The 25,212-nt window shown below is 44.8% G+C and overlaps 1 protein-coding gene across 2 annotated transcripts; it reads right to left on the bottom strand.

The window, feature by feature from the left end:
- Positions 1-6,714: 6,714 nt before the first annotated feature.
- SMARCE1 (SWI/SNF related, matrix associated, actin dependent regulator of chromatin, subfamily e, member 1) lies at positions 6,715-24,224 on the bottom strand. 2 transcript variants are annotated; one of them, XM_062019151.1, is made up of 11 exons: positions 24,121-24,224; positions 22,734-22,784; positions 22,144-22,187; positions 18,986-19,090; positions 16,663-16,743; positions 15,391-15,522; positions 13,666-13,837; positions 11,128-11,300; positions 9,805-9,906; positions 9,068-9,278; positions 6,715-8,294 (listed from the first exon to the last, which is right to left on the bottom strand). In XM_062019151.1, the coding sequence occupies exons 2-11, from the start codon at positions 22,738-22,740 to the stop codon at positions 8,083-8,085; spliced, it is 1,239 nt and encodes a 412-aa protein (XP_061875135.1). In that variant the 5' UTR covers positions 22,741-22,784; positions 24,121-24,224; the 3' UTR covers positions 6,715-8,082. The 2 variants fall into 2 exon arrangements, with proteins under 2 accessions (XP_061875135.1, XP_061875134.1); XM_062019150.1 differs by lacking the exon at positions 24,121-24,224 and adding an exon at positions 23,712-23,805.
- Between the last annotated feature and the right edge of the window lie 988 nt (positions 24,225-25,212).

Genomic DNA, 25,212 nt, shown 5'->3' with positions numbered 1-25,212 from the left:
TAAAATGTTTGAATTTCTATTTGCCATAATCTATACGAAGCCAGAAGCCCATAACTGCCACTCACTTGTGAACAGGCGTGCAAATGAGCCAGCCCGTGTTCACTTCGTGGTGTGCTGGGAGAACCATCACCCTTACGAGGGTCACCCTTGCAAGGTGTAGGGCGGTTAAATTCACAGCCGGGATAACTCTGGAGTTTAACATCACGACGACAATCGTAAAACAACATGTGCTGCAGCAAATACTGGTGCTGCTGGCTGGCGTTTGCTAGGGATTATACCAAAGCAAGAAAGTGCAAGAACTGCCAGCGCTTCGGGGTTTCGTCCGCAGGCAGGCGGGTGGCAGGAGGTTGGGTGACGCCTGCTGGCAGCTCGGGCTGTAGCTCCTCACAAAACACACACGGTCCTTCCTCCCGCTGGAGCGGGGATGAGGAGTGTTTTTCTCTATATTGCAGCACTCGGGACTGCTGGGAACACTTGTCTGTCAAGAGGGCGGAAGGAGAGGGGATGGAAGGAGCAGAGCAGAGCCAGCCCGGTTTCACAGCACTGTGTCAGCACGGGGGATTTAGATTGATGATCCATCAATGGCATTTCTTGAAGTAGCTTTTGAGAAATTGAGGGGAAAAAAACCCCAGATTTGCTTTTTTCTTTAAAAAAACCCAAACCAACACAAAACCACCCCCCTTCCTTCCTCCCCCAAGCCTGTCTAGCTGGGGTTCTAGGACAAAAAAGGAGAAATAAACCATCACTGGGTCCATGACACAGGATGGGCACAGAAGCTGGGCTGAAGGGGAGCATTTACAGTGGGTGGGAAATGAGAAGACACATCAGGAGGCAGATGAGAAACCCTAAAGTTCTGATTTGAGCCAGGCAGACACAGTCTGCACCCTGCTCCCTGCAACCCAGGAGAACATTCTGCTCATTAATGGCCTCACGTTGCGCCAGAGGAGGTTTAGGTTGGGGATTAGGAAAAAGTTCTTCACTGAGAGAGTTGTTTGACGCTGGTGGTCGAGTCCCCATCCCTGCATCAAGAAGAGTGTGGGCAGCAGGTCGGGGGATGTTCTGCTCCCTTCTGCTCTGCCCTGGTGAGGCTTCATCTAGAGTCCTGTGTCCAGTTCTGGGCTCCCCAGCTCAAGAGGGACAGGGAACTGCTGGAGAGAGGCCAGCGCAGGGCCACCAAGATGATCAAGGGACTGGAGCATCTTCCTGATGAGGAAAGGCTGCAGGAACTGGGGCTGTTCAGCCTAGAGAAGAGAAGGCTGAGAGAAGACCTTATCAGTGTTGCAAAACACCTGAAGAGTGGGTGTCAGGAGGATGGGGCCAATCTTTGTTCTGTGGTGGCCAGTGACAGCACAAGGGCATAACCTGGAACGCAGGAAGTTCCATTTAAACACAGAACAATCTTGTTTGGTGCTGAGGTGAGGGAGCCCTGGCCCAGGCTGCCCAGGGAGGGTGTGGAGGCTTCTTCTCAGCAGGTTTCCAAACCCACCTGGACATGTCTCAGTGCCCCCTGACGGAGGGGAACCTGCCTTAGCAGGGAGTTGGGCTGGAGGAGCTCTGCAGGGCCCTTATAGCCCCCACCATCCTGTGATTCTGGGATGCAGTGAATGGCAGCTTCTGCTCCCTTATGTACAGCAAGCTGCCTTAGCCTCCTAGCTGTGCCAGGGCTTGCTTATGCTTTGATATTTCACCCTCCCAAAGCTCTATTAATCTGTTTTACTTCTTTCTGTCATAGGGATAATCCTTTATGTAAGCACAACTCCTACACTTGAAGTCCTCTGGCTGCTTGAAGCAGATTAGCTTCTCAAGACCATCCCAGGTGATGCACAGGGGAGTTCATTTCTTAAATCCTTGTTTAGTTTCTCCAGACTTTGTGTGGGCTTTTTTTTCTCCTAAAGTTCAGTTTCTGCACAAACACAAGACTTTTGTCATCCCCAGGAGGCTAACCTCAGTCACGTATGTAGGTGAGCCTTTGAAAGTAAACCTTTGAAAGTAAAGCGTGCACAGAGCTCTGAAGATGCCAAGTCCTCTGGGCTTCACCAGGAGTTTCACTCAGGACTTGGCCTGTTGGATTGTTTTTCCACATTCTCACAAGGTACATTAGTTTAACACCTAAATGCCTTCCAGTACTTATCCTCCAGGGGTCTGCTCCATGCTGTGTACCTGTTAATCACATTTCATTTCTGTAGGTCAGAAGGGGGTTTTTTTTGGGTGATAAAAATCTGAGGATGACATGAACACAAGGAAAGAAAAATCAAAACAAAAAGCTCTAAGAGCAATGTTTTTATACTCAGGCTTCTTAATAACTTGCTAAGTGTTATTTTTGTGGTGAGATAAAAGCCTATTTTTGAGAACTACCCAATACAGAAGAGAACCTTTTGCCTACTTGATCTTAGCTGCAGAAGAAACCAAAGGGCAGAGCTGTGGTGATGTCAGAGGTCACAAAGCATGAGTCAGACTCACCAAAAGAAAGAAAGGAAAAAAAAGATAAGTCCTTTTTTTTTTTTTCTCTAAGAGAAAAACAAACCAAAGCAAACAACTCCCCCGCCGTGATGCAATGGTTTGGATTTGCCTCTTCACTTCCTTGTCAGTCTCACCGTGGGTGTGAAAGACTTGTCAGCTCTCAGGCACCTCCTGGGACACAGCTCACCCCCCTCAAGGGGACGCTGTCTTCAGCAGCACAGGCCCCTTCTGCCATCTCCACACCGCCCCAAGTCACCAGCCTGCACCTGCATCTACCTCCCCACAGGATAAGCTGGTGGAACACCAAGGAAGAAAGAGCCCCAGAGGTCCAGGAGCTAGCACCCACTTGCTAAAACAAGGCCACAGGAAGCAGAGAGGTAACTCCAATGAGCCCAGCAGCAACAACACAACAAGCTGGTGGGCTTTATCTGTTCCATCTTCCTCGTGGGAGGCTTTCAGGTCCTGCTGAGGACCCCACGTTGGTGTGCTGGCTCCTTGGGAGCTCCAGGCTGCTGCAGAGGCGGTTCATAGCAGCTCAGATTGAGCTGATTAGCAGCCACCAGGCTCCTGGTCCCAGCTGTGGCACAGGGAGCAGCAGGGCTGATAGAAGGCTGTGTGTGGCAGGAGTACAGCAAAGGAACCAAGTTGCTCATGGGGCTGGGCCCTTGAGGGGATCCCTCTCTTGCACCCAGTCCCTGATGCTTGTGGCCTTTGTGGGCACCTCTGCAAGGCTCCACAGGGCTGGTCACCGTGCAAACACTGCCCACTGGGCATTTGTTCAGGGGTTTTTTCACTTGCGTAGATAAGTTCTTCTACCCTTGAAGATGATACCTACTCATTTGGGTGCACACCCATAGCTGCAACACACCCTGTCTTTGCCAATAATTACTGTTATTTACATACATCTAGAGAATATGTAGCAGATGAAAAGCACAGACCTTCAGAACCCAAGGCTGTGGCACAGATTAAAGCTGTTGCCCAACCTGCTTTAGCAGCCCTGGAGGTGTGGAGCCTCCTGCTCCTGCACCCACCGGTTCCGCCCAAGCCCCTGTGTGGTCAGGCTCCCAGTCCTGGCAGCAGTTGGTATCACTTCAGGAACTAGCAGCTTTCTGTTGGCAGCAACAATCATTCAGATGTTTAGCTTAAGGTGTAAAGCAATCTCTATGATCACAGTGCTTTAAGGAGCTCAGCTGACAAGAACCCCTCTGCCGTTAGTTTCTGCATGACCTGGAGCACTAACAGACCCCAGGATGGAGTTAAGGGAACAGCACAGAGCTGAGTGATCCCATTTGTTCTTTTCAATCTGAATTGCCTTTCTGAGAAAGCAACGTGGTAACTAAAACTTCAAATGTACAGGCCAGAGCCTTGATTTCTTTATGGGCTTCCATAGTTAGGGCAATGTGATTTCTCACAAAGAACCCCTTGCAATTTCAACACAGGGGCTCCTGGTTTCTCAGTGAAAGTCAGTCACACCATGGCTTCTGCAAACGAGTTGTCTGAGCAACCAATCAGGCTGAAACTGAAGGCAAATAAATCCACTCGGGCCTTGCCTCGGAGTTGTTGCATACATGAGAAGAGGCCAGACCATGGGATCAGTTAATGGGCACACAGAGTTTTTAGGCAGAAGCATCTGTGCTTGAGTAGGAGAGGAGAGGAGAGGAGAGCAAGAGGGCTGCACTCTGTGCTGGCATCCACGGCCCAGCTGTTCTTGCACTCCAGATAAAACACTGGTGCAGCTTGGGGAGAGGCTTTCTGACAAGTGACAGCTCAGGTCTCTCTGCACAGGACAGGCTGTATGGTCTTTTCTGAGTTTTGCCTTCAGTTTGGAAAGTGTCTCATTATTGGCAAGAACTCCTTTACTCCATGAAACGAGGATCTACCCGATGTCTGCTACACTGGTTTGTTTTTAACCCAAAGCAATAGAACATCTAGGTACATGCACATCTGAATTTTTCACGTGTTGTAGTTCATCCAGGGCCTGTTATTTTTTGTGAGCTTCCTCTGACTAGAGTTAATGGAACAAATAACCCTCCTCCTCCTCTCTTAACTACTGGCTTTTTGGCACAGTTTGTGATGAAACAAACCCAAAGTGGGTCACTGGGTAACTCCCCCTTCTCCTAACTGCCTCAAGATGTATTTTTTCTAAAAGCAATTCCTTTAATTGCTGGAAATAGAAGCTCCTAAACTGCAGTTTACTGGATACAGCTGCACATGCTTAAATGTAATGGCAAGAACAGCTTTTGCCCACTCTCTCAAGGAACCAAAAGTTTGAATTTAAACTTAATTTTTCAGCAGGTTTCACTGCTTCAGTTTTTTAAACCCCAAATTAAGGAGCAGTCGTGGTTTCTGTTCCTCATAAGGGGATTGTTTTCATAGAATCACAGAATGCCAGAGTGCTGGGGGCTGGAAGGGCCCTTCAGAGCTCCTCCAGCCCAGCCCCCTGCTAAAGCAGGTTATGCTCCATCAAGGGGCACAGGAACGTGTCCAGGTTTGGAAACCTCCTGAGAAGGAGCCTCCACACCCTCCCTGGGCAGCCTGGGCCAGGGCTCCCTCACCTAAATAGCAATGAAATTTCTCATTGTTTTGCAGTGGAACTTCCTGTGTTCCCGTTTATGTCCCTCACCCTTTGTTCTGTCACTGGACTCTACAGAAAAAAGTGTCAGCTCATCCTCCTGACACCCACCCTTTAGGTACTTAAAAGTGCTGATGAGGTCCCCCCTGTCTCCTCCAGACTAAACAGCCCAGGGCCCACAGCCTTTCCTCATCAGGAACATGCTCCAGTCCCCTGATCATCTTGGTGGCCCTGTGCTGGCCTCTCTCCAGCAGTTCCCTGTCCCTCCTGAGATGGGGAGCTCAGAACTGGGACACAGGGCTCCAGATGAGGCCTCACCAGGGCAGAGTGATTTTGCATCCGTCTTTGTCAAAAACCACATTGGTATTGGCACTCCTGCTTTTCCTTGAAGGGTGAGCAAAAGGCTGGTTGTCTGCCTGTGCTCATCACAGGAAGGCTGCCATTGGTGACTCCTCTTTCTTCCTCATCTCTACTCTGTTTTGCAACAGCCATGGCAGCAGCAGTTGCTGTAGGTAACAGCATGTTACTGGGCTTGAGCAAGCTGCAGCTGTCTGTAGGAGCTGATGGGATTGTTCATATCCCTGTTCCCTGTCAGCATCCGAACGGGCACGGTCAGACTGCCCACTGGGGAAAGGATGGTGCAGAATCTGGCACACGTCTGGGGGCTTAGTCTGAACGTTACTGTAAGGATTTCTATTAATTCTCTAGAATTATCCTAAATTACACTGTTTCACAGAAGAACCAGCGTTGGAATGAGGAACTTCCACTTATCAACTGCCAACGTCTCACTTTCTTGGGGCACAAAGTGACATTGTGAACTGCGAGGCAGAGTCTCTGAAGAAGCCATTTAATATGTACATGAGATTTATGTGTGTGCATGCAAGGCAGGGCCTGATTTAATCACAAACAGAAATAAAGGCCCAGAGCAGCTCAGGGAATCTGGTGAACTCAGTGAGAACATCCAGCAGCTGATAGAAACAACAGGCTTCAGATACTATTCAGACCACAACTGCATCTTCCTCTTGTATTCTGCAAGTGTGGTACCTTCTGCCACTTCCTACCTCTCAGCCCTTCAGGTAGGAAACTTTACTTGGTATAAAGTAACATAGAAATGCTATCTGACAGTTGGAAGGGTGGGGTGGTTAAAAGCTGACAAAGAGGCTATGAGTTCACTAATACTTGTATTACTTAAACATAAGAAAAAACTATTTCACTGTTCAGGTGAGGGAGCCCTGGCACAGGCTGCCCAGAGGGGTTGTGAAGGCTCCTTCCTTGGAGGGCTTCAAGACCCTCCTGGACATGTTCCTGTGTGACCTGATCTAGGTGAACCTGCTTCTGCAGGGAGGTTGGAGTAGATGATCTCTAAAGGTCCCTTCCAACCCCCACCATTCTGTGATTCTCTCCACAAATGATCCCACTTGTTGGATTTTGAAGCCAACAGCCACCATCAGAGAGCCTTCTAGACACAGCTGACGTTTAAACAAAAGCCTAAAGCAACTCAGCAGCTTTCTCGTGTGTTTCAAGTGCTTTGGAGTGTAACATTCTGTACATAGCACATTTCAGTCACGTTTTCATGACAGTCACGTTTTCCATGTTTTCACTCTCCTTGGGGCTGATGCAAACCCGAAATGAAACAAATGAAACAGGCATTACCTTAAAACAAGAACCAGACAACTCTGAGCTTTAAAAAACCAAATGTGTTGGATTTTATTCTTTTTAGCCCATTTAAAACAACAACAACAACAACAAAAGACCAAAAGGACTTAAAACCCCATTACTCTCTGCTATCCCCACTATTTCATATACCCACGCTGGTTTATTGAAGCATATTCATATGTCAAGAGTTGTAATGTCATGGAACAGCTTGTCTCTTTTGTTGGAAGTGTGGTTTAGGGCACCTGCATATTTAGGGTAAAATGGGGCATTTTCAGTACATTTGTAGAATTCCCAGAGGTTTTCAAAGCTCATGGCAAGCCGAATGACTCCTCTTTACCATTTGCGCCATATTAGCAACCGTCTGCTCAGGAAACATTGATGTCACAGATGCTCCCCTGCTCTGTACTTCACCCTGTCTGGCTGACGTCACACCAGTAATATCGTCATAGCAAAGAAAGGACTTAAATGGTAAAGAAAAACAGATTGTTATTGAAAGAATCCTGAACCACAGAAAAAAAACCCAGCCCTAAAGATGTGTGACTGACTTCAGGGCTATGCTGAGTTGTTTGGAGATGGATGTCCTGAAACATGTGTCAAAACACCAGCAAGTTTCTATCACTGTGGAACAGCTAACAGGGAAGGCTAAGGTTACACCAACCCTCTCCCAGGATGAAGCCTCTCAGCCTTGTCCTGGGGCAGCACACACACCAGCTGAAAGCTTTCTGGACAAGGGCAGACCTGTGCCGCTGCGGTGGATGGCCGTGCTGGCAGGGACTGCAGGAGTGGTGTGAGTGTGTGAGGCTGCTGAGGAGGTGGTTGGATCTGTTAGCTGAAGGAAATGCTCTGTTACACCCAGTAGAGGCATCGTGCCTTTGTTAAACATTGACTTTAGGGTGCCTCAGTGCATTTCTGCAAAGAACCACTCACCCCATCTCAGCCTCACATGTGGGGCTGAGCAGGTCCCCTGGGAAGGGCAGGCTGGGGTGCCCCAGCAGAGCAGGGCTGCACCTCTGCACAACCACAAACAAACAAAGGCCTTTCAGCACGACAACATTTTCACTGTGGCCATGAAGTAAAAGAAAGGAAGAAGTCTCTAACAAAAACCCCAAACCCAACACTATCTTTTAGGGGAGAACCCCCAAGGAACAGGCAGTACCTCTCTAAACTCTAACAGCTGTTTAGACAACACAAGGTTTCATTTTCTGTCTTTTTTAAAGTAGCTTTTGCCTCTAAAGGCCCCCTGAAGCTGCTGTGCTGACCACTGACACTGTTATTAAACCCCAGCAGCCTCTGGAGAGAAGAGATGCAGGCAGGGAAGATACAAAAGCCGCGCAACACAGTTTGAAATCAAAACAGAATTTCGTTCCAAAGAGACACGTGAAACGAGCCAACGTTTACTCCTTCTTCTCAGCATCCTCAGTGATGGGGTCTGCAGGAGGCTCTTCAACTGTCGCGCTGTTGCTCTCTGAGCCAGTGTTGCTATCACTGGTTCCCTCCTCCGCGGTGCTGTCAACCCCTTCTTGGCCACTCTCCTTATCATCTGGGGTAGATGTTCCTTCTTCACCATTCTGCTGGTTTTCTGCACTCTCTTCTGGCTGAGCCTCTTCTGTAATAAGACATATCTCATTGTCATTTACATGCCAATACATTTATTTGCGCCATTAGAATTTAGAGAGGGAACAGAAACCATGATTATTCCTGTCAGTTAGAACGTGCAGTGACAAGCAGAGCTCTGAAAGACCCCTCTGTGCCCAGGAGGTACGTGGCCCTGACTCATGGGCAGCTGCCCAACCTCAGAAGTCTGGCCACGTGAAACCCAAGTGCCTTGTTAAACCAGAAGCAACAGGATTCAAACTCCTTGGTTCCTCTTCCCTCATGCCCACTTCCTTACAGCAGTGGCTCGCTGAGATACTTGAAATACAGTCCTGTTTTCTAATGTCATTGTACAGAATACAAGAAAAAGCTGGAAAATCAGCTTGTAAGGGCAGGATGGAAAGAAAAAAAAGAGATGTTTTGTCATGCCTGCTAGATCCTGACACTGAGACAAGAGCACTCAGTTGCTCCTGGCTCACCAATGTCTAAAAGGTGAGTTAGGTTCAGAGTGCATTTTCTCCTCCTTGGGTTCATTACACACAAAACATTTTGTAGAGCTGTGTGGCATCTTACCCCCTCCTCTTTTAAAAAGGAGCAATTTAATGAGAAGAACACAAACACTTCTGCTCACCAAGCTGAAGTTCACTCTTTGGAATGCAGCTCTTCTGAAGCCTTTTTTCCCCAACAGCAAAACTCCAAGGCACTCCTGGCTAAGCCAGCCCTCCACAGAGATACCTTAACATTGATCCTTCAGGGATCCTGCAGCTGGTCTTCAAATGCAGTTACCTGTCTCCATTGGTGCACTCTCCTCTTCTTTCTTCTCCTCTATCTTGTTAGCTGCCTGTTCTTCCTCAGCTGCTGCAGTATTTTGACTGCGCTCAGCTTGCTCAGCAGCTTCTTTTTCCCTTTCCTCCTGCCTCTTGCGAGCCTGTTCCTCAGCTTGAGCAATTTCAGCTGCAATTTTTTCCATATCCACTTCCACCTTCAAGCTGCATAACTAGCAGTTAAAAAAAAAAAGGACAGGTGCCTTTACTACCTCGATTAAGACTGGAAAACAAAATATCAGTAAAACCCAGTGGTGAGTTCAGTATTTCCACACGAAGCATAGTTCTTTTGAGTTGATAGTTTGTATTAAAAACACCAGTAAGCAAGGAGGGAGATACAAGTGTATTGACAACAGCAACAAAAAAGGGGATGAATAAACAACTGAAACCTTGTTATTTGGGCTGCCAAGGACAGAGCAGCACATTCTCCACTGTGGCTTCAGGCCACCTTCCCTGAGCTGCTCTTTTGTGAACTCAGCCTGTCTAGCCTGAAGGCACTTCTAAACTGTTTGGGCTGAATGTCACCCCTTAAAGTGCTGCAAACACTGTGTGCTGCCATCCCACAGCAGGACACTGTGGTCGCCACTTGTGTAACGACACAGAACTGAACACAGAGCTGGGCAGCAGCAGGAGAGTGCTTGTACAAGTCGATAACTGCCAGATTGCTCAGAGTTACGGGGAGAAAAGTGAGAGTTGTACCCTTTTAAGCTCATTGTTGAAGGATTCTGTGCTTTCCAAAAACTTCCTCTTCTTTTCCTGGTGACGCTCTTCAATCTGCAGCAGCTCAGCTTCTAGTTTACGCTGGGAATGAAACAAGTGATAAGAAGTTTACTGTGCAGTCAGCTGAAGAACTGGACACTTACAGCTACATACAAGAACATTCAGAGCAGTATTTTCAAAGCACACCCATGTAACATAGGACACTTATGCCTTCCTTGATCCAATACCCAATAGCTATGAGGTTCATATTGAAAGTGATGAGCACTAACTGGGTCTCTGCCATAGGTCAGGACTGGATAGGTGTACTGTAAATGAAAAGCCATATATGCTTGATGTGAATCTTCCAGCACCAAATCTTTTGTGTTTCACATTCCACAGGTACATATCCACACATACTACATCAATTACATTCTCTCCAAGCCAGAAAAATCAAAAGGAAGAGAGGGATATGCCCCTCCCCCCAATCTTCTTTTGTTTATTAAAAAAAGGCACCAAATCTCTAATTCTGGGCTGCTTTCTTTGCCTACATGTACACTGATGAGGTTATTTGTTGACATGGATGTTTGCAAAACACAGGCATATGCCCAGTCAAAGTTCGGTGAAACCTTCAAGTGTGACCTCACAAGATTTCCTTGTGAGCATTTAAGTTTTCTTAGGAAAAGGTTAAAATAGGGAGGATTTACTGTATAAAGAACAGTTACAAACAAGATTATGAGTCATTAAGTTTCCCGAAAGCCACAACTCCACCAATACCTGTTGAACAGAAGACTTCAAATACCTGCAGAGGGTGATGTGTAATATGAAGAGCTATGGAATTAATATTTCACAGAAATAGTAGGGGTTGGAACTGTAGAGATCATCCAGTCCAACCCCCCTGCTAAAGCAGCTAGACCAGATGACACAGGAAGACCTCCCAAGAAGGAGACTCCACACCCTTCCTGGGCAGCCTGTGCCAGGGCTCTCTCACCCGTACAGGAAAGTTTTTCCTTATGTTTAAGTGGAACTGTGTTGCAGCTTTTGTCCATTACCCCTTGTCACTGAAGACAACAGAAAAACAGTGCTGCCCCATCCCCGTGACATCCACCTTTTAAACAGTTTAACACGACTCTCAATAACAGAACAGCAGAAAGGGTGAAATCTCGTGTCTTGCAACTCCCCAAAAGCCCCAAGAGATTAGCTCTTCAAGTGTACAGAACATCGACTCCCAACAAGAACAGTCATGTAGATGATCAAATGATCCGAGACTTGGAGTCCAGCCCGACACCATTACATTTTAGCTGCCTTCACAGAATTGATCTTTACCTGATGAACCATTAAGGACTGAACCTGGCGCTTCAGAACCTGCATGCGAGCTGTTGTGACGACGGAGCGGACATCGGGCACCACGCTCTCGCTCAGGATCTCGCTGATGAGCCGGTGGTTTCTCTGGAAACGGGCCGTGGCCGTGTGCTTCATGGAAAAGCCATCGTCATAATCTGCAACGAGACGTTTCAGTGCAACTGAAAAACCAGTGCCCAGCCCAGAGCCACCGTACCCACGTCACTGGGTGGGCTACGTTTGTTAGTGTGACAGTGACTGGTGCTGGGGTGCTTCGTTTTGGTTTTAGTTAGTGGTTATAAGGAAAAAGGCACCGTGAGGATAGAGCACCATTGTGACATTGGCATGGCTGTAACAGCTGATTTCACATGCATCAGCCACATTGGACTGACCTGCTTATTCACTGTGTTACTTCCCACATTTGCAGAGACACTATTAGTACATTAAAAACCCCACATTTCCGATTAATCTTGTAACCAGGACAAAATCCAGTGCAAAAGTGCAAAGAGGAGAGTGACTCCTCTATAAATAAGCTCTGTAGCACAGACCAAAGACTTATTTTTTGAAACACAGAGGAATGAAAGCATAAAACAGTGACATGTTTATACACTGCTGAAAATTCACAGTGATGTATTAAGTGTAATCAATCATTTGTTAATTTTAGTAAATGCAGTTCTCGAAAGAACAGTTACTGGGGAAAAATACACACTTCAGGAGCAAAAGCACAGAAGTACATAGGTCAGGTGCTGGTCTCCTTATAAGAAAGGAAACCCAACAGGAACTAAACTGTCTCACTTGACATGCAGCTACAAAGACTTAGGAACATTTCAGGTCAAGGATATCTTTTTTCTTCTCTTTGATCAAATTAAAACAGCTTCCAATTTATGGCAAGAGGGTGAAAGCTGAGAATTTTAACCTAGTCACAGAATTTAACATGAGCTACAGCATTATGGATTGTACTAGGTGCTCATTTTAGAAGTAAAATTCAGTTTGATTCTACAAAACACAATAATGTTGGTTTCCTGCATCCAGCAGCACTCAAAAGCTTCCAGGCCATGGAAGGCACTAGTCTATTTTTCATCTGTATTTCTCCCAAGGAAAGCAGGCAAAGCCTTTCAACATAAAAACCAGAACCCAGGCTGCAGTTTACGTATCAAGAACCGACCTACAAAATGGACTCAAAAAACCAAGTCAGACTAATTAGAATTTAAAGCACTGTAATTAAACAGCATTTAGTACTGGTGAGCAAACAAACTCAGAGTAAACTCCTGTAAGTGTAATTCATCTTCAGCCAAGTTTGAAAATCAGTTAAGCAGCAAATATGAGTTATCTTCCACAAGGATGGCATGTGGAAAAGTCTAGAAGTTGAATTTGTTAAACAGAAAGCTTTTCTAACACAGGCTACTCTCTGACTAGTCACGGGAATCGTAAGGGGAATCCCCACCTACCATGCCAGAAAATATCACCAAAGAAGGTAACTCTAATCAAAGGTCCCATCTCCTTTATTTCAAAGTGATAACACTTCTCACTGAGGGACCTGATGGTGGGAAGGCTAACAGAGCTGTACAAGGCGAAGAAGTAGGAAGCAAATTCGTCTCTGAGTTGTGCCACTGTCCTCTGTATAAGATTCGTTTTATGCTAAAAGTTCTTGATCTCAGTGACATGCAGAATGGGACAGAAGCAATGTTTGTGTCACAGAAAACACCTTGCTCTTTTGTGCCAGATGTGAACAAATGCAACTCGGGGCTCAGAGCAGCTCATCCTGGCTACCTGGCCCAGGCAGCAGAGAGCAGAATTTGCCCAAAATGCCAACTATTTACATAAATTCTGCAGTTACCTCACACTAAGGAAAGTGCTGTTAGTCATGAGCTTTCTCTCAAGGGTGTGCTTTTACAAGGGGGAAGGAGAAAAAAAAAGGGTGTAACTGAGTACATTTTTCACCCTCAGGTTTCAACAAGTTATTTGGTCATGAATTTAGCAGTAGGCATGAGGTGATTGAGCTGGAGTTTTCCCACTGGGTGGGGTGCACTTCCTTGCAGTCAAATAAACTTTCTGAATTGTCTCATCAACCTGTCAGCTTATTTTCTAAATAATTCCAAATGACAGTTGTTGAATGCCTTCAAAGTTCAGGTGTTCTTCACTGTACCAGAGCTCTGCCTGTCAGAATTATGTGCTTCTGGTAACAAAACACAATTCCATTCAAGCCGGATTAAGCCAGGTGTCGAAGCCTTTTATAATGCATGTATTAAAGCCATTACAGAGCTTTAAGCAGACTTATTTGTTTTGAATGTAAACACTACTTCACACATAATTAAGAAGGGTTGGAAGACTTTTTTTGCCACTGGCTTGCCACCTGAGTTTTTGCAGCCAAGACAAAAGTCAGCTGTTAGCTGCATGAAATAAAACGTGAGGATGAAGATCAGGCACCCCAAGAGAAAGGAAGTCATGTTAAGGCTTATGAAAGTTGCACGCTGGTCATTGTCAGACAGTAATGAGACCTTCTCACTGAATGTGCCTGCTTACCATCTGGATCTTCTGCTGGCTGTATGCTCATGTAAGGTTCACCCTTCTCCATGCGCGACTGCCTCTGTCGGCTCTCTTCTTCCAGAGCAGCCTCAGCACGACTTTTTGCGTTGATGTAGGCAAGGTATGCAGGAGAGTTATGGTAGGCCTTCATGGACTCATTGTACTCTATCTGAAACGTGACCAATATCGTTTGATTGCACCATTGGACGATTTCAGACTTGTCATAACTGCAGTCTGCACAACCCAAATCATGGTCACACAGACAAAAGCTATTCTGGATCCTCTGGCTGATGTACAAGTGACCACATTCTCTCAGCCTTTCTTTCTAGAAATTAGAACTATTTCTATAGTCCTTCATGCTTTAAAAACACTACCTTGGGCTTTTAGGCATATTTCAGTTTTAACACCTGAGAAGTTGTAACAACAGCTTTGTTTTTTCAGACTTAAGAATCAAATACCTCAGAACGAGGCATCTGTGGTCAGATGAACTCTGGTAAGACTAAAAAAAAAAGTTAAAATAGCCTCAGTAATTATCTAGAGTTCTTACTTTTTCCTTTTCTTTCCTTATTTCAATACATCATGAACCTGCTTGCAAAATAATGCACGATTTTCCCGCTCTTTGATCCATCCCTGCACTGGGATGATACAAAATGCTGTAACCACACTACTTTCTCCTCCTGGCAGCAGGACTGCATCACTATTTTCACCTTCCTTTGAAGTATTTTTCCCTTTGAATTGCTTCTTTTGACCTCACTTTTCAAACTTGCCAAGTCTAGATTTGCACAGTGATTTAAGATATTTCCAATGAAAAATGAAATATCATCTACAGCATCATTAGAAGTACCTAAATGTCTTGTATTCCTTCTGGCTGGAATCCTTCTACCTTGGCACTGTAAAAATATAAACGAGATGGCCCCTGCCCCAAGGAGCTTACAATCTAAACATCGTTGCCAAGTTAAAAAATAGAATTCCTTGATAATGTTTTTTTCCCCAACTAAGAGCATCCAGCTCTGAAATACTTCCCCTATTGACTTGGAATAAAAACAGCTTAGATTTGACCAGGTTACACACAGCCTCGGATGCCTACAGGGTTTAAGCACAACACAGCAGCTGGACCGTTTTCCCTTTGTACCTTAGGACCACAGCAGTCTTGTAATGGTCCTCAGCACTTAGCAACTTAAGACATGAGGCAGCTGTCAACTTCTGTCATTAAGAGCAATAGAAACAAAGCAAAACCACAAGAAAACCCTAAGAGTGGTAGCATTTTTCTATGAAGAAACAAAACACTACACCACAGTAAGGAGTTACACCAATTTACACCACGAAAACCCACGTGACTGGAAGTCTTTTACAAACACGTTCACAGCAACGGCAGTAGTTGCAGAGCACCAGTTTTGAAAGAGGGTTTTGGTGTTGAGACAATCTTTTCAACACTGATGTTGTACAATCAAACCTGTTCATTAAACAATTAAAAAGAAATTTGACACTCAATTATAAATACTTCATTTTGAATTAGGTCTAAAAACAGACCAGTCACAGTTGATGTACGGTTACTTAAAGAAAACCTCTATAAGACGTGTCAGGACATACTTCCACTTAAGTTACACAGAGGGGTCTCGTGAACGCCTCATACACCACTGCATGGGAAAGATGAATTTTTCTTCTCAGACCAGTTCCTAGAAGAATCAGCTGTAATAAACATCCCAGATTTCTTCCATTTACCTTTTCAGCTTCATATTCATTCAAATACTCTTGCTTCTCTTCATCAGTGAGATCTCGCCACATTCCTCCAATAATCTTGCCAATTTCCCATAACTTCAAATCAGGATTGGACGCCTTCACTTGGTCCCAGACCTTAACAGAAACAGCTGGAGCTTTACTAATGATATCTAAATACTTCCAAATTAAACATTTTATATTGTCATCTCAGTGTTCTTTCTGGAATCACCATGAAAAACAGGATTAAGTTAGGAACGAGTCTGGCTAAACTATCTCGATTATTCTCTGGGGCAGGAAGTCAGCAGGAAGCCATCTACTGAAACAGGCAATTGCTGAAATGGCTTTGTTTTCATGAGAATATTGCCTTTAACCCTCTTTATTCTCTTCTTAAATGCACATCGCTGCATCTCTGGGAAAAAAAAAACGCTACTGAGTAACCACATCCAGCAGTAGATTACGATAAAGAGCACTGAGCTTTTCACATCAGAATGCAACATTGCAAAATATTTTTCAGTCTTGCTGATCAATTTGAGTTCCAACAAGTTCTGACTCCACCAAAAAAAGTTTCTAACTTTACAGGGAAAAAAAGAAAAACCAACCACCAAAGAGGAGAGCTGCCAGTGTTATTTCTTGCTGTGCCACTTGTCTTTTTTTTTTGTGTTGATGGTTTTTTGTCTAAGACAGACATGCTGGTAAAGATACTTTACCAGAAGTGGAAGAAATTCGTTCTGGCTCACCCGCTTCAGACAGGCTGACATGCCCTCCCTATGCCCCATCAGATTCCAGACTCTTTTGAAGAGTCTCTCTCCTACTTTCTGTCAAACAGTTCACAGAATAGCGAAGCAAACGTTGCCACAGGCTAGGTTGGTGAAGGAGAACATGCAAAGTCCACTCATTGCTACTCTTCAGTCCAGCTACAGCACTGTACCAAGCCCAGTATACCGCAAGGAATATCTCCTTTATATTAAAAGGTTCTGTCAGTAAGTCACAGGAACTTCTGAATGTGGCAGGGTGGATCCTTGTCAGCAGAGACAGTGGTAGTAATTATCATTTTAGAGAAAACTTTTCCCCCCAGAAACTGGCAAATGTATGGACAGACTACTGCTGCCTTTATTCTGAAGGGCAATGCATCTGTACTTTACAATTCCCTTAAAAGAATGTGCAGGCTGTTAGAAGTAAGAGTTTAGAAGCTGGAAACTAAGATCATAGCAATTAATTGTTAGCACACACAAACACTGAATTTTTATCACTACTTGTGTGGCATTGTATACCCACCTTCCGGCTGTACCTCATGTATGGCATCAGGGGCTTGTCTGGGGGTTTGGGGGGCTTTGGAATGGTAATACCAGATGAAGCCTATAAGAGAATTGGATAAATCAATTCATTAATGTGATCACTGAACAGTTTCTACACACACTCATTTTGGAAAACAGTCATTCTTGTGCAGTTAAAGAACAAACCATATACACCCACGCAGAGGAGCAAGCAACACCACCAAAAAACCCCAGGTACTAACTACAACTGGTCCTCACAGTAATGTTTTTCCAACTTAACTTTGTCCTTTTCTCTGCAGGTTTACAGGGTAGTAATTAGGTAAATCTTGAAAAGGGCTCCACATTCTTAAAACTGAAACACACAGCTTAGAAATTCACAGAGAAATATCAATCCCAGCAGGTTTTCTTGCTTCTGATGGGTGTTTTATTTTACCTGTTTTGACAAACTTAATGTGGCCATCGTACAGGTGGAAAAAAAGGAGAAAGTTTAAGGTCATACAGACATTTTCATATCATTACAGCGATATTTATCTGCTAAATGTGTCAGTGGTGATTTGGAGGCAATTAAACTAATAAAACCCAACCCTATATAACTGATCTGTAGATGTGTGCACCATTTGTAGCCGAGCTATACTTAATTGTCCAAATTAACCTTAATATCTGTGCTCTGATCTTCGTTTAGGTTTGGACACTGTCAAGCAAATTGCTTGTACTAAACAAGAGGACACCGAGCACTAACTCTTGCTGATGGAAAGCTGTTGCATCCCCTCTTGTCCCCTCAACCTACAACACCGAGAGGGTTTTCTCCTAAAACAGTGCAGCACCATTACAGTCCCTATCAACCACAGGACCTGAAAACCTCCACTCTTCAAGCACTTACACAAGTGAGCAGTTACCATTAAGTGGGAGTGTTTTCACAAAAATATAAAGCAGTTTCAGGACTAAGGCCTTAGACAAGCAAATACTTGTGTCTGGGCAAGAAGGCTCATGTTTAGTATTCAGCTTTCAAATTTTTCCTCTTGCTGCTTTCTTTTGCTGAATTTATGGAGCTCTGTGAAACAATGCATACAGAACTGTGTATAAATAATGTACATGAGGTATATGCATTACCAAAATGTATACAGATATACACATACAGATGGGTTTGAAAAACATTAACGGAAACTGTTTAATGCTTTTGAATTAACAGGAGTTTAAAGACACCATACATATATTGATATATGCATGGCAGAGAAGGCTGCATATGCTTATGACATACAGAAAACAATGGAAGTTCTCAGACAGAGCCTAACTTGATTTTTGTATAAGGAAAAAAAGGTCTATGTTCAGACAGGACGTTCCGTCAAGTTCCAGCTTGTAGGGACGGTCTTTTCTATAAACGTTTTAACAAACCAGGTGAACTTCACAGACAAAGATTGAAAGAAGGTTTGTATAAGAGAGGCATAAGAGCACACTTCTTTAAAAGCCCCAAATATTTGTTCCTTGAGAGACTTCTCAATCACATTCCAAACTAAACAGATGTTTTGAGGCAAAAAGTTTTACAAGAAAAACCTTGACGTTATGAGAATTACAGAAACTTCAAAATCAAGGATTTTCTCCATTTCTCATTTTAGTTGTGAAAATGTTACACTTTCACAGCCTATTTTGGTTTCCTAACTGCATTCAGTGCTCAGAAGTTTACCTGTGTGTGAAAGCAGCTGTCACCTCTTTCATCACTTGACTCCATCTCGCTTTAACTCCACAAAAAATGAATCTAACATCCATTTCCCACACACTGACTTGATTCCATTTTATTCTCATCACACTTTTGTTGGGAAAAAAAAATGTCTGAACTTGGGACTTTGCAGTTAATATTATCAGACTTAGAATAAAGCCCATAGAGGCTTGCATCTCTTGCATGGCTCAACAGTATGATGCAGCTGCTATCCACTACCTCCAGTTTGCAAAATGTCCTTATTTTTGTGCCAATAAACCTCCAGAAAATGAGCAGTTCCCTCCCTCCAAAAATTTGTAACCCACACTGTAGAACTTTTCCCCTAAGCATGCAGTGGTCACTGAAGACCACAAAGTCTGTCTTTTTGGAGTTCTACATCATACACCGTTACCACATTTTAACTCTGCTGAGTAGAAGTCCATTTTCCTGCAAAAGGTCTCAGAGTGAAAGGGAAGAGGGGTAGGGGTGGGGAATAAGAAGTAATTTTCTGGGTTTTTTTTAGTGTTTATACAGGAGTGGCAACAGCCAAGACTCAGAAGAACCTAACTCTAAAGCCATTTCTGGTCAATTCCTGTTGTTTGCCGGATGATGTAATAGTTGATTCTCCTACCGTGACCCGGCTGTTGGTGCCCGGGTTCCCTCCCAGCCTGTAGTTGTTGTAGGCCAGATGGCTGTATGGATTGTATCCCACAAACCCTGGTGTGCTGGGCATTTGCTGATGGAAACAAATGAGACAAAAACACGAATGAGAAATGAGCTCAAACGAGGAAAACACAGAAATGAAAATGAACTGCAATATGGCATGCAAAAGCAACCAGAATTTAAACAAGCAAATGAGGTGTAGCAGTTGGTATCATCTCAACACACAAAACTTACTCCAGAATAAACCTACGATGGAAACAGGAGTTTTAAGCAAATGTGCCACTACAAATTTCTGTCTGAAGCTGGTGATTTCGCTTCTATGAAGTGTAGCTCATTTAAACAAGTATACTACAAATCCATCTAACGGCTGATAAAACTTTCCAACATAAGCCACCAAGTAATTCAGAAAGACTCTTATATTAAAGCTTACAAAACAACACAGCACACAGTAATGGGGCAGTATCAACATTTACTACATAAATGAAAATCCCTGCCTGCTTTCCTTCCCATCGTTCTGCCTTTCTGACAAACAGTATACTATCAACAGACAGGGAAAAGGAAATCTCTCAAAGCACCATCTGTGCACCACTACCAGTATCTGAAGGCTTCCCTGGTGCTTGGCAAAATTTAGATATTTTGAGGAACTGGGATCAGACAGCTGGGAGAGATGACAATTCACAGATACCCTCCTGTTATGAAGCAAGCTGCAGACTGGCAGAGCCGAGGAACCACTGCAATAAGATCTACAGGTTAAAAACTGCAAACTAGTCTTAACAGGTCACTGAATCCAAAACAATTTAAGCAGTTAAATCAACACATCGTCCTTTGTTCTTGAAAGTGGATCAATTTGTTCTCACCTCAGTAATGTAGAGGAAAAACTCGTTTCTTCTTACCCATCATCTATGTACAGTCGAGTATCAGAAAGCTCACTACTTCCCTCCTCACGTACATGTCTCTCCTGCCTTTTTCCATGATCCCCCACTTCACAATCAAATTTTGTTGCAAAAAACTGGTTTCATTCTTCAACAGCAACTGTGACCAAGTCCCAACTGTGGTGGTTCTGTAATTCTACTAGGATTCATGACTCCTGTCACGTTCCTAGGACACGTAAGGGTTATTTATACAGTGTCCCACTTGTTACTAGCACTTTGACCCTTACAAGAAACATATTCCAACAGTATTTTAAAGGGACTGAGTCCATTCTACATTAGTTGCAAAAAATTCTACGGATAGGTTCAAGACTCCAAGAACCCAGGTATGACAAATAAAGACACTGGACAGATATAATCTATAAGCTAAACTATACTGTGAGGTCTTCAAGTAGACACACTGTGGTTGGTTTGTTTCTATAGGTACAAACGGAGAGTAAAATTATCCTTTAACAGTCAGCCTTCAAACATATACTTTATTGCCAGACTTTTAGAGCTCAGCCACAGCAGTTGACGTTTACTCAATCTGTGTGCTTGTGATCCTGACACACACGTTCACCACTGCATAAGATGTCACTTTACTCTAGTTTTCTGTATTACCACAGCAACAGGTTTTGAATATGTGGAACTACACCTCTTCAACAAAAATCAGATGAAAATGGTAATCTCTGTCTGCTTGAGCCTTTATTTCTGCAAGACAGGATTGAAATGTTACAAGGGAACTACCTTGTAAAAACTCTACCATGGAGAGTTTTTACTTCAGCTGTAATACTGCACTTATGAGAACTACTGGTATTTTGTTGACTGCAGTAACTGGAACTGGCTGTGGAAGAACAAGCAAGGTTACATGTCTACTTTAATGACTTAGCACAAACTATCACCTCAAGGACTGTATAAACTATAAGTAAACCAGAAGATGCTGGAAGGACCAGTAACGCACATCACCAGCAGCAGTTTTGAAACGTGTTTCGTGTACCCTTCCAAAGACTTTTAATTTGACTAAAGAATGTACCACATCAATATACACCATTTAACACCATCTGTGTCCGTGCTGCATCCCAAAGGAATCATGGATGTATATGCACAGGTCTCGATGCAGGAATCCAGCTGTAAGAGTGGATGCTGTCATGTTCCTTCTAATACTGGCACAAAGCTATTTAAGTGGTGTGCAAAAAGGAAAACTCCGAACAAACTACACAAGTAAAGTTTTATTTATGTAAATTTGTAAGAACACAACTTACACATTATATGAATTTTCCAAGCCTCTTTTAAACTGTAAAGTATGGCACAATAAACTTGAAGGGTCACATTTAATCTAAACCCCATCCTGCAGTTCCCATCCCAGATGCAGAGGTCAGGGACACTCTACTGAATGATAGCTCTCAAATTTTCTTTGGTAAAAAAACCAACCCCTTCAGTGTAGCATCTTTGCTCATTCTTCTGAACAAAGTATTTGTATTTTCTCCTGCGAGCATGTTACTCCTAAAATGCAGGCTATTTGGACTTGAACACTACAGAAGAGGTGCATTTGCTTTCAAAAACTTTCCTGATCACAGCATACTGGTATTTCAGTACCTTTACACACATGTGTGAATCCCACTGGACATGATTCAAAGCTACTGTTGGTGTTTCCCCTCAGAGTCATTTCATACCACTGTACTAGAAAGTAAACTATTTCTTGTGCTACAGGCTCCAAAATTATATTGACTTCAAGAAACTTGCACAAGGATGGCATCACGAGTGCTTCATTATTCTGACCTAGTGTAACAGAGCAGTCCTGCAGTCCATTGGAAATCAGGCAGGTACAAACCAAACATGAAGAAATCCTGCACTGTTTGCCCATGATTTGGGCACAACTGGGAAGTTCTGGGATCAGACATATCAGTTCGTTCTTAAATGTTCTAGTATACTGTGGCAACCTGCTGTGAACCATTTCAGACCAACCGGTTGCTAACAGAAAATTAAGCTGCAGGACCCGGCCTTAAAGGTCCAACAAGTTTATTCAGCTTCTCTTTTACAAACCGCTTTAAAATAATGAGATTCATTTAAACTATGTGTATCGTATTTATAACGGAACACAACTGATTCGTGTTTCCAATACAGGAACGTGATGCAACTCCAGAATTATCGTTCTGGTAAGTAATTAAAGGCTGTATAACCAGCTCTGTGTTAATGAGAAAAAAATCACTATACTTACGGTTGCAGGAGCTGGGGTAGGAGGTGGGGCATAAGATGGCCTTTCTGTTAAGATATAAATGTAAGCATTTTTTGTTTTCTTGGAAATTTGAACAGTTTCTTTATAAGGCATCTGCTGTGGCAAACATTTTCAGGCTAATTACAAAAACAAGACAGAAATCCTACTCTCAAAGACTTTTGCGTTTTGCCACTACAGATCGTAAAGCAAAGAACACAAGAGAAAGAGAGAAAGGAAAAAAAAAGAATGTAAGACCACATCATTGCTACATTGCTAGCCTTTGACTTAGGCATAAGACTGAAGAACATGAAATCCATCCATAGTCACATTAATTAAAAAGAAGGTATGCAAAAATGCAGTCAAACAGGACTTAGGAGAAGAGGTGAGTGATATTTGTATTTCCTATAAAACAAAAAAAAAAGGCCAGAAATCAGCCACAGCAAGATTTAAGGCCAAGAGTCAAGAGTCTGGCCAGAAATGAGCAGATATCGTTTCTCATAATGTAGGGAATAATAGGAGTATCTCACAAACAGGTTCTGCCAAACCAGATCTTTAATTCACCCAGTTAAAGGAAGAAAAATCTGAAAACTTACTTGACATTTTGATAGGCAAATTGTCAGCCACCTGACATTATATTTGTACTTCTGAAAGACAAAAGAATATCATGCTATTAAGTACTACAACTTTGCCTCCCCAAAATCTTCAAAACTTTAATTACCATAGTTACCACTGATTACCAAAAAGCCTGCCAATTTGGAAATAAAGTTAAAAGAGTTTCTAAAAACTGAGGTGTAACCTCTCTGAAAAGTGAACGTACTTTCCAAGGAATATGGCCTTAAATAACTGTGAAGTTACACTCTGGTTGTCATCTTTGTATTACTGATTTTAAGGGTCATTTTTCTTTTTACCCATAAAAAAACCAAAACAAATACAGCCCATTATTTTACAGCAACTTTCAGAAAAATGGTACTACTGGATAAATGACCAAATTAAATCGTATCAAGGTATAAAAAGAACAACCCCTGAAGACAGCAGCAGCACCGCAGGCCATGGCACGTGAACGTGCTTAACCTTTTAGCAACCAGGCCATCAGTGGGTATGGAAAATACAATACAAAGGGTAATATAGTTCTCGGCCCTTCTCTTCAAATAATTCCACCGCAGTTGCAGTTTTAAATTCTCCATTAATACCGTACTTCACTTCTAGTTCACTCGACCTCTCCCAGCTGCTCGGAGCTTGAACAGGGACTGCGGCCAAAGCCGGGCAGAGGGCAGCGGACGACGCTCCAGCATCGCTGGCCCCCGGCAGACAGAGACAAACACTTACACACCCCCATCCCCTTTCCGTGCGCAGCAGACCCTTATCCAACCCCCCGCCTCAGAGAGCACTGACGGGAAGCGGGCCTGGGCGGGGGCCTGGGCCGAGGCCTGCACTCGCTGCCTCTCTCCAGCTACACAACTCCCCGAGCCGCGGCGTGTCCCTGAGCCCGCCCGTCCCACAGCAGCCAAGCCGGGCCGGGCCGGGCCAGTACGTGCGGGCCGTCCCGAACAGCCGCTCGGACCCCGACTCACCCACTCCAGCGCCGACCGCGCTCCCTTTGTTCCCCAGCAGGCCGCGGCGGCAGCGAGGACAGCGCCTGCGCGCTCTGCCCCGCACTTTCCACACGGCACCTCCGCCCCGCGCCACCTGGGCTGTTTTTAAGGGGAAGGTGGTTTCTCTGCCTTGCTCACTCTCGAGTCCGCGGCGGGCCGAGGCTTTGCCCAGACCCCTCCGGGGCAGGCGGAGGCTGGGAGGAGTGGTGGCGAAACTGCGGGACGCTGAGGGCAAAGGCGACCTGAGCCCTACGCGCAGAGTGTGGCCCCTCCCCGCCATTACCGCGAAGGGGGCTCCGGCCCGCCCGGGGCGCGCGTTACCGGCGCTCCCGAGGCCTGGTGCGGGACGCGCTGCTTTCGTCCCAGACTCTCCGTGCGCGGTACCCACCTCGTTCCTTTCGCCCCGCAACAGCAAGGGGATGGTGCCGGCGCGAAGGTGCCTGCCTTCACTTTCCTGTCAGCACTTTCCACAGAGAGACAAACCCGTGTCCCGTTCTGCGGTGGGAGCCGGCGCTGCCGGGAGCTGGGCAGCAGTCCAGCTGTGGGCAGCGTGACGAGAACGGTCCGGTCGGGAGGAGCAGCCCGGCCGGGAGAAGCGGCAGTGGAGTCTCTCGGTGACGAATCTGCGGCCGAGAACAAGCGGGCGAGGGGCCGTTTGGCGCCTTTTTGCCCCTGAGGGAGCGCGCGGCGGCGGCCTGAGGCGCTGGGAGAAGCGCCGTAGGGTAGTGTCCAGGCCCGAATAAATCCCGTAAGGGCAGGCGAGAAAGACAGCTGAACAGCTGTCTGGCAGTGCTGGGGAAGCTTTTGTTTGTGTGAAGTGTGCAGCACGGTGATAAAACAATGGTGGCTCTTGTTGAAGGGGAGCAGGCTGTGGCCCTCAGGCTGGCGGCACTAAGAGATGGGAAGGTGGTGGTGTATCATGAACTAGAGAAGTCCCAGAGGAAGCATGTCAGGCTGCTGCCATGTAGGAATCATAGAATGGTCGGTGTTAGAAGGGAATTTTAGAGATCATCCAGTCCCAACCCGCCTGCCAAAGCAGCTCCCACCTAGATCAGGTCACATAGGAACACATCCAGGCAGGTTTGAAGAGCTCCAAGGAAGGAGCCTCCACACCCTCCCTGGGCAGCCTGGGCCAGGGCTTCATCACCCTCACTGTAAAACAGTTTTTTCCTATGTTTAAATATGTAGATCACAATTTTGAGCCAAGTCAGACAGAGGAACTCAAACATTTACCACAGAGAATTAAGAATTACAGAACAGACTGAGTGTAGACAAATAACCCAGAACAATTTCTTGCAGGAATTTATGAATGTATTACAAGTGGAGCTCAAAAGCTTGCAAATATAAAACATGGTACACCATTGTGTGAGGAAGATGAAGAATTTTTCAGATCTCAGCATTCAGCGTAGGAGCCTTTTATAAAGTCCCTAAAGGGGGATTTTAGTGGATCAAGTGAATGTGGCAGCTCAAGGGGAGCCAA

Source organism: Colius striatus, chromosome Z (assembly GCF_028858725.1).
Source record: "Colius striatus isolate bColStr4 chromosome Z, bColStr4.1.hap1, whole genome shotgun sequence".
NCBI classification, from domain to species: Eukaryota; Metazoa; Chordata; class Aves; order Coliiformes; family Coliidae; genus Colius; species Colius striatus.
The sequence above is the reverse complement of the archived record's forward strand: the minus strand, read 5'-3'. Positions and strand labels throughout refer to the sequence as shown.

Excerpts from the sequence above, each read along its gene's own strand:
- SMARCE1 (XM_062019151.1), bottom strand. Across the intron at positions 19,091-22,143 it reads CTACCCCAGCTCCTGCAACC|CAAATGCCCAGCACACCAGG; the intron begins GTAAGTATAGTG and ends TGTTTCCATCAG. Across the intron at positions 11,301-13,665 it reads GCCAGCAGAAGATCCAGATG|ATTATGACGATGGCTTTTCC; the intron begins GTAAGCAGGCAC and ends GTCTCGTTGCAG.